The sequence below is a fragment of the Trematomus bernacchii genome, unplaced genomic scaffold (assembly GCF_902827165.1).
Source record: "Trematomus bernacchii unplaced genomic scaffold, fTreBer1.1, whole genome shotgun sequence".
Lineage (NCBI taxonomy): Eukaryota > Metazoa > Chordata > Actinopteri > Perciformes > Nototheniidae > Trematomus > Trematomus bernacchii.
The window spans coordinates 921,588-931,289 of NW_022987547.1; the positions used below are offsets into that span (position 1 = coordinate 921,588).

General features: G+C 40.6%; 1 protein-coding gene across 1 annotated transcript; it reads right to left on the reverse strand.

The window, feature by feature from the left end:
* Positions 1-1,253: 1,253 nt before the first annotated feature.
* On the reverse strand, positions 1,254-9,243 carry si:ch211-222n4.2 (uncharacterized protein LOC101885505 homolog). Its single transcript, XM_034122818.1, has 7 exons — positions 8,711-9,243; positions 7,779-7,826; positions 6,784-6,901; positions 2,515-2,710; positions 2,315-2,415; positions 2,144-2,203; positions 1,254-2,031 (listed from the first exon to the last, which is right to left on the reverse strand). Exons 1-7 carry the CDS (start codon positions 9,099-9,101, stop codon positions 1,905-1,907), a joined length of 1,041 nt encoding a protein of 346 aa, XP_033978709.1. The 5' UTR covers positions 9,102-9,243; the 3' UTR covers positions 1,254-1,904.
* Positions 9,244-9,702: the final 459 nt, after the last annotated feature.

The window sequence follows — 9,702 nt, forward strand, 5'->3', positions numbered from 1 at the left end:
TGTTTGGTCAGTCAACTGCTATTTCATGCAACCAGTTAAACATTTTACATATTTCCCTATTCTAATTTCCTGTTGTTCTCCTACTTCCCCTCCACTCAATCTCATACTAAGTATTATCTGGCACAGAACTGTGACACATCGATTTGGTGCTCCCCGGCCCACAACACAATATGCTGAAAGGGAGAGAGTGAATTTAAATGGGGGGGGGTAGTGCCTCTGAAGAAGGCTAAATAAAGACGAATACAAACCAAAGAATGCGTTAGAAACACTGATAGAGCATGACAAGCGTTCCAATGTGGCGGGACAACTTCTGCTCATTAATGAAAGTAAAATATATAAAGATGCAGCTCTGTTCCTCTGGATATTGAGGTTTCAGTGAGCATGCTCGTGAGCCTGCAGCTGGCACAGAGCGGCTCTCATCACTGCGGCGCTGTCTGAATGTTAATAGATTCGCACCCACTGGCTCTTAAGGGCTAATGCCTGCCAATTCCCACATTTCCACAAAGACGCAGTGATGCAACACATTGGAAAGACTAAAACAAACAGGGCCTATTCTTCCTCAGGAGTAGAAGCTACAAATGCGGTGTTACTGTGCATTTCCCCAAAATACTTTTTGTTTAATTACACTATGGTTTAATTTGTGATTTTGTTACCAGGGGTCAAAACAAAACAGCTATATTTTCAGGTGGATATATAAATAATTTCATTTTGCCAATATTCCAAAGACACACACTTCATGCAGGATATGAAATAAATAAAAGTATCTGTAACCTCTCAAACATTGTAGGCTTCAAATGTAATGGACACTCTTCAATGTCTCTAAACACCTCCATCTGGTGGATGCATGCATGAAACAATGTGTTTAATCTGAACATAACATCATTTTACAGTGTTTGAACTTTTGCAGGGAGAAATGTCATACACATTGACAGACTGAAAGCTATTCACTTGTAACTAATGGAGAGGTATTGAGAGGTACCTTGAAAATTCCTGCCATCAGAGTATTTTGCTCACTGTGAAAATAAGTGCCCCTGAGGCACAGCTTGGCTATTACTGGGCTCTTACTGGCTGCATGAGAATCCACATTGTGATAGTTTTGAATCAGCAAAGGTTTTAGAGGTGGAGTGAGCTCAGCCGGGTTCATTCCGGGAATTGTCTGCCCCGCCTGGCTGCATGCAGTTCTTAACCTGCCCAATGCGGTTGCACAACTATAAGCTAGGTTTTGATTTATGTTGTGAAATTAAGCTAGGCTCTTTAACATGTTTGGCTTTTCACAGCTGTGTGTCTTCTCACACTCTTAAGACCATTGCCAAAAATATTATGTTAAAAAGACAGGAAGAGCAGAAGTCGTTGTAAAAAAACAGGACAGAGCTCTTTTTTTGTTAAGATAGTTCAATCTAGTTTTGTTGTGTACAAAAGGGGCCTGGGAAAAAAGTTGTTATTCTTTTTCCTTAATGTGTTTTTAGAGAGATAACTTTGGTTGTTTGCAGTGATGAAAGTATGAATTAGTTTGAATAATAACAAGTTATTATTTCTATATAGTACTGTACAATTCCCCCATAATTTTGGCAGAATTACAATGAATGTCCTCTAAAAGCTCAACGCACTGAATGCTGACTCAGTTTGGTAAAAGCAGCCTTGTTCAGTTAGAGATGTCTACCTTTATAGTTCAAATGTCCTAAAATGTTTGGCAAACAATAAATAAATACATTTACCGTTCCAAGGACAAAACTGCATTTGTGACTTTATTTCCTTTTCTGTTTGTGTGCAGAATGAAAAACTATTTTTATCTTTTCATGTAAGTGGGTCCTTCATGAGTACAATTATTAAAAAAAATATGATAGGACAGAAATACTTTATATGGTGGTGGATAACAGTGTACTGGATGTGTGCTGGGGATCCTGTCAGTGCACCGTCCTTTTGAAGCGGTCTCTCTGCACAGCACGGGTCCTCCTCTGTCTGTCTGCGATGCTGCTGCTGAGGCTCTGTTTCAGGGCAGGGAGGACCACCCCAGAGTGAGAGGGTCCGGACCTGGGACAGAACATATAACTTTAACTTTAACTGAGGGGGCCAAGATGGCTTTTTGAGCATGCAGTCAGTGCAAAATGATGGAACAGTTTTCCATAGAAACAGATTTACATACGGCTTTTCGGGAAATGTTTGAAGACCAAGTTTCGGAAATGTCTTTTCTTCTGTGACTTTGCTGACAGGTACAACAAACAAGAGAAACCCTTATCACAACTGTGGTAGTTTTTTTTTAAGGAATCCTATATATTGATGAAGATTACAGTAATAAAATTGTCTGTCACTTTACCGGGTTCCGTCCACAAGGAAGGCCTTGGTCAGGATGTAGTTCTCTGGGGTGATTTTTTTGCTCAAAACAATATCTCTCAGCAATGCCTTCACACGTATGATCTTTAAAGAAACACGGTTGTTATAAAACCATTAAAAATGTCCAAAAAAAATGAGAAAGAAAACAATATAGATGATTATTATGTGATGAAGGGCACTTACTTCTTGAGACTGTAAGCTGTTCGCGTTGTAGAGCTGCCGAATGATGACCTCACATTCCTGCAGGGTGGGGGCTCGCGGCGGATGGGAGGGGTTGCTGTGGATTCGTAGAGGTTGTAATGAGGTGATGAGACCCCCCTTCACCTCTAGGCTGGGCTCCTGCCTGGCACATCCCAGAATGTCGCTGCCATCTCCAAGGCTGCACAAGTAGTCAGTGAGATCACATCATCAATCAATGTTGAAGGCAGTTCAAGACTTCTATTCCATGGCCTTGATTGTAAGGCGATACCAGATGTACCAAATCAAAGTGAATAAAATAATGTATATTTTGCACATTTATTTGACAAATCTAAAATTACTTCGACATCTCTTTTAAATGACTTTTTCAAAAGTTGGCTGCACTACAGTTGAACCAATGGGTCGTTGCTTAAGGCCCCGTCCACACCGAGACGAAACGGAGACGAAAACGAAAACGAACCGAATTCGATATCAAAAAAGTCTTCCGTCCACACGGAATCGGCTCAAGAAATGTACTACATGTACATTTCGAACGTCGAACGTCCACACGAGACCGCTCGACCCGCTGGAGACGCTGTAGTACATATGCCGGGCCTGTAAGTGGCGCTGTACTTCTGCCAAAAGCAGCGAATAAGACCGATGACGATTATTATTATTATTATTATTATTATTATATTATATTATTATTGTTGCTGATGATGGTTGTGGTAGAGGAGCTGTACATTTTGCACTAAAATCTGTATCATGGTCAGTAGCGTCTGGAGCACGAACGCAACCCTGTGATCCGCCATTGTTGTTGTTGTTGGCGAAACGCATCAACAATAACGCGGGGGTGAGAAGGAGAGGTGGGGAGAGGCGGGGCTATGGCGTCATCGTTTTCAGGGAATGAGCGTTTCGTCTCCAGACCTACCCACTTTGGGAGCCGTTATCAAAGTGTATCGGATTCGGGCTCCGAATCCGCGTTTCCGTGACGGCCTCGTGTGGACGAACCGTCTATACCAGGGGTCGGCAACAGGCGGACCGCGGTCCGGATCCGGACCCAGACGCCGACCTATACGGAACCGGACCTATAATCAATACATTAATAGGGGATTTCAATTTTGACGGGGCCATTCTATTTTAACCGCTGCCGACAGGGGGCGAAAGAGACGAGTGAGCGATACAGGGAGAGAAACACAGAAGAAGAGATGAGAGAGCGGCAGAGAGAAGCGGAGAGGAAAGTGAGTAAAGAGAATAATTAGCGATACAGGCAGGGAAGACGGAGAGGAGAGTGAACAGGCGTGTTAGCGGCAGACAGGGAGAGACAAATAATGACACATGGCGCTCTCCAAGAAGAGGAAAGTGGACAGTGAGAACAGAGCTTTTAACCCTGAGTGGACGGACTCATTCATGTTCATCCTGCCCACTGGGAGCACAGAGCCAGTGTGTCTCATTTGTTCATTGACCGTGGCGCTCAAGCAGAATACAAAAATCAAGTAACTGTATTCAGCTCGCGTTATATTTGAAAAACGAGCAATCTGATTACAGTTACTTTCGTAAACCTGAAGTGAATACATTTTGGAATACTTATGGGAATTATTGGTGGAAAAGTTTCCTCATAAAATGTAATAGTCATTACCAGTAGAACTGTGTGCACACTGCACGGCGCTGCAGCGTGTCTGTGAGCGAGAGAGATGCAGCGTGTCTGTGAGGCCCCGCCCCCGCACGCAGATCAGAAAGAGAGATCTCTTTTAAAATATATTGAAAGTTAGAAACGGAGATGGTTCGATAAAATGTGCAAGATAACGTTTATGTAGCATTTCTTTAATGTCGAAATGATGACATTTCATAACGGGATCAAATCAAAGTGAATGGCCTGCTGCTGCTGAATGCATGGGGCAAGTGACTGGAAACAGTTTTAAAAGTTATTACGTCGTTTCAGATAATAAATAATAATGATAATTCATTCTATTTAGGGGCGCCTTTCAAAGCACCCAAGGACACCTGACAATTCATAACATATTCTAAGGAAAGGTTTAAGAGAGTACAAATAATGCAGTCCGGGTGATGTTTTTTATGTGGGGTGCAGATGAGAGGGAGCTGTCCAGAATGACACCAAGATGTTGTGTTTGAGTTGTGCTCTTGATAAGCCATTAAAACAGTAAAATAAGTGTCTCCTGTTCACCAAAACATACCCATCTGTTATGGACAAATAAAGTATTCCAAAAGTATTCTAAAAGTAATCTGAATACGTTACTTTTTTAAGACACGTAACTGTAACTGTATTCGGATTACTTTCAGAGCCATGTATTCAGTATTCAGTAACCGATTACATTTACAAAGTAACCCTCCCAACCCTGATTAAAAGTGCCAAAACGCCACTATGAGACAAAACACAAAGTGTTTGACCAAACATTCCCTCTCAAGTCAGAACTGAGGTCACAAACAATAAGCAGTCTCAGAGCCCAATATGATCAGTCCACCAGGATCAAAATTAAAACTAAATATGGTTCCAGGGCAGGCTAACCGAGGCTAACCAATGAGCACCTGCATGTGTGTATGAGAATGGCCCTGACACCATTTCAGCCCAGATTTAAACTCCTGGCAGGACAAGCTCCAGCTCAATTCTCACACTGAATTAAAACAAAGTGAGTGAGGGACTGCAATATAAGAGGGAAAGAAAGAGGAACTTTAAAACTGTTCAATTGTTTATTTAATTATTTTATTTATTTCTCTATTTTATTTTTAAATGCAGCCCGAGAGGAACATTACACACATCCACAGTATTTACTTTATATCTGTATAGTTCAATGTTCATTGACAATACATATTGTTGTTTATGAATTGTACTTTCTTTATTTGATTGGCAGTCGGTTGTTGATTACACGCAGACGTTGATAAAGCTACAGGCTACTTCAATATATATATCACACTAATTCATAAAGCAAGTTAGACATTTTGATGTTCCGGACCTTTGCATGGGGACATTTTCTCTAACTGGACCTCGTTGAATTTGAGTTGAATACCCCTGGTCTATACGATAGAGAACGTTAGCGGATTCAACTGATATCGTCTCCGTGTGGACGGGGCCTTATAATCCTACACTTAAAGGTGGGGTAGGTAAGTTTGAGAAACCGGCTCGAGATACACTTTTTGTTATATTCCATGGAATGCTCTTAACATCCCGATAGCAATGAATATCTTAAGTGCTTTGACAAAAAATCCATAAAAAAATGTCACCTGTGGAAGCCGTGGTACTGTAAAAAGCACGACCCGGCTAAAATAACTGGATGGCCTACCTGCCTGTCAGCTTTCCATCTGTTCACAAACTTATCTCGTGCCCTCATTGGTCATGTGCACGTTTGTGTGTGTTGGAGGAGGGGCTCTGTAAGGAAGTGGCAGATTTTTTCCGGTTGTGTATTTTCAAATTCTAGCGATCTCGAGCTGGTTTCTCCAAAATTACCTACCCCACCTTTAAGCAAACCTAAATAAGAAATCTAAAAACTAAAATAATCATGAGAGCTAGGAACACTTAATTATGCATTCAACTAATTACAATGTACTTATTTTTCTAAATGTTAGTAAAGAAGACTCCCATACCATTTAATCGAAGAAGCTACGAGCATGGGATTAAAATGGGAACTAATGATATACCTACTTTAGAGTTGACTTTTAAAACAGTGAAATGTGTCAGCATTAAAACCATATGCTCCACACTACTTTGTGAACTGTTTTTCTTCACACGCTGTGGCTGTGGTGCACCATTGACTGTGGTTACAGTATAATCCGTTCTTTGTGAATTACGTTTTCTTACACGCTACTTCACACAAACATTTCACACGCTTAATCGGCAACAGTATATCTATCCCCATTTCACAGTGTGTTCCACCTGAAATGTGCTTAACATTGTATACTTGTTGTCTCATCTCAATATTACATTAGCAATATGAACCAACATGTAATTTTGTATTAGTGTTTTGATATCATTTCATTTAGAGCTGGACAATACAACCAATGTTGAATAGAAATATTGTGAGAGGAGATATTTTTAGTAAAACTATGATAAAACTTGGGCTGAATTACTGTGACACAAACGTATGAGCTTATCAGATGTACCTGTGTGAAAATAAAACATGTTTTGTCAGCACATCTAGGTTATTTTATGATTTGTTTGAAATTCTTAAAACTCTTTAAATCTTATCACACTCGATAATACTGAGGCAGGTAAGCGGTTAAGTATTGAATCAGAATGAAATGTAGAATGCAAAATTTCACCTCAGTGCTTGGTCCTGTGAGGGTCGAGTGTCCTGCAGCGTCTCCTCCAGGTAGAGTCCCGTATGGGCTTCACTTCCCTGAGTGGGGGGTCTGATGCCTCGCCGACTTTGTGTCACTCCTATGAGAAAATAATCAGAATTCCTGTATTAGTCCTACAGCAGGGACATGTCCATCTTTACAGCGAAGGGGACAGTGCAGACAAAAGGGAAAATAAATTAAGTATTGTACATATTCAAGGTAAAAAATAAGTAGCAGCTTTAAGAACGCAAGTAAACAAACATATAAAAGTATTTGCGGCAAGTAAAAAAAAAAAGGACCCATTATTAAGATCATTATAAATTGTTAACTGCTGTGCCCTAAATGTCATCTGTCTTTCACTTGTCCTTTTATATCAGATAGTTACAACTAGAACATTTGAGTTATTTTGCAAATCCAATACCAACGTTTATCATCCCACAGGCCATACGAATGTTAAACACCTGAACTTTTGAAAGAACATACATAGCATTCAACTGTTTGCAACTCATATATATCAATATTCCAATTACTGTATAGACTTTTCTGCACAGTTTCTATTCTATTCTGTTTCTATTATATTTTATTTTATTTTATTTACTTGTACTATTTCATCTGTTTTATTGTGTTGCATTTTCATTGTCATAACTACATTTGTAGCTATACACACATGACAATAAAAGCCTTGAAACTTGAAACAATTAGAATTTTTTTTCTCCACATTCTGAAGCTGCATTTGAACTTTTTGACAATACAACGTTTACATTGTGAGATTTGTCATCTGCCAGAGATTTTGCCATACTGTAAACACCAAGATAATGTCCCTTTAATGACTGGTTGTTTTATATATTTATCTCAGAATGTAAAAGTACATATACTGTGTTAGAATATTTGATCAACATTGTCTACTACTTTCAACTCTTCCAATCTAGCAAGAAACACACAAACAAAATCAACTGTAATCCAGGATCACATCTTACCTTTTCTACAGGACTTGGGAGGCTCCATTATCATCTTATACTGCAACTCTGCAACATTAAAATAGGATTAGTTTGCGACATACTGTAGGGAGGCACACAGGAGGTACAATGTTGAAACACAGTCCCGACATACAGGCGTGTTTCCATGGGGGCCTGAAGGCTGTGACAGTGTGCAGACAGAGAAGGGAGCTTCCTGGTGGGTGGTGAGGTGCATTTATGTGACCTATTCAGTAAAGTGACACTAGATATGTGTCCACCTCCCACTGAGAGACCATCAAAACCCTGGAGTTGCTAGGCGACCACTGTCCCTGGATTGAGTGTCTTTCTTTTCAGCACCCTATCAGTAGATAGTCAGGGAACCCATTAACATCAATTCATTACAAGAAGGGGTTAGACATAACAACAGGAACTTTTAAATGGGAAAATAATAGGGATAAGGATTGTTCTTATTAACTGGCTCTGGGCCATTTGTCCAAAAAGTACCAGTTTTATTGATTATAACATCAATTTACTCTTGGAAACAATAAGGTATAATGTTTCTTCTCACCTTAAACAAATCAACAACTCCTGCAAAGTGAAAGAGGTCAAATTAAAGAGGTCAAACTTTTAGATATTTAGTTTTTCTTTATTTTTATATAATAGTTTTATTACTATTTAATCATGTTTTCCCTTCTGAAAAGCACTTTATAACCAGCTTCAGTTTTGAGAAACGTCTTACTTTACTCTACTGATATTAGCATGGTATATTCTAATGTTGTAGCTAACACAGCATACAATAATTTACAGGACTATGATTCAACTGTCAAACAATTAAACTATTTGTGCTTATCCCAAATTATTAGATGACATATTTAAGTGACCTCGGTTTAAGTAGGCGCTATCGGAAAAAATCGAAATTCTCTGACAGTGTTTCAGCTCACTGTTTTCTTCACCTTTATTCTCCCGTCTGAGATACTCTATCTCTGCATGGAGCTTCTCGAGAGTGTCCTTGTGTTGCTGCTGGAGGAACTGGATATTCCTCCGCATGGACGCGACGTGGGGGTCCGTGTCGCTGTGACAGGACACCTCTGCTGCCCTCCACACTCGTTTGTCGGCTGGCGGGAGGACAGGCTGTGGCTGCAGTTTGTTTGGAGGTAAACGCCGAGGCGAGCAAGGCTTCCCGAGGCGCCCGACCCGGGTCCATTGTGGCAGATGCCGCACCGGCGGAAGGTTATGACTTGACATTGCTAACGAACCATTGTAGCCTCTTTGGCTAGCGGTGACGACCTGTTTCTGCTCGAAGTGTTCCATTAGTAGCCTACCAAGAGAACAAACTAGCACCATCAGCTAACAGTGTTTTCTCTTGCCATTATATTCCAGCGTGGAGTTTAAAACCTACATTGTTGTCTAACTATCTTGTTTCCTAAACTCTGTTGATCGTAAACAGCTGAAGTACCCGTTGCGCTAATTTGACATGAGGCTCCACTCTCACTCACACACAACGTTGCCATGACAACAGCTCAAGTCCATTCTTTGTAGCCCAGAGTTAAAGCTCTCAGGTAAGATCCATTAGTCCCGCCTCCTGTATTAGGATTGGCTGCGGTATGGATATCGTTTAAACACTGACATTTGATTGGTTGAGCTCGTTCATTCAACTCCTGGATCCTGATTCCTGAGTCCTGGATCCTGAGTCCTGGATTTCGATTCGTTGCTGAACCTGTCACTGTGGTCCTGCCTGACTCTCATCATACTACTTCTCTGATGGCTCCCACTCCCACAGGATTGTTCACATCCTCCTGGATTCATCTTCTTACTATAGACACATGCATTTCCAAACATTTGGACTACCTATGTTGTAAATGTATTATCTTTTCAATTTACACACGGCATCTATTGCACGTCTGTCCGTCTTGGGAGAGGGATCCCTCCTCTGTTGCTCTCCCTG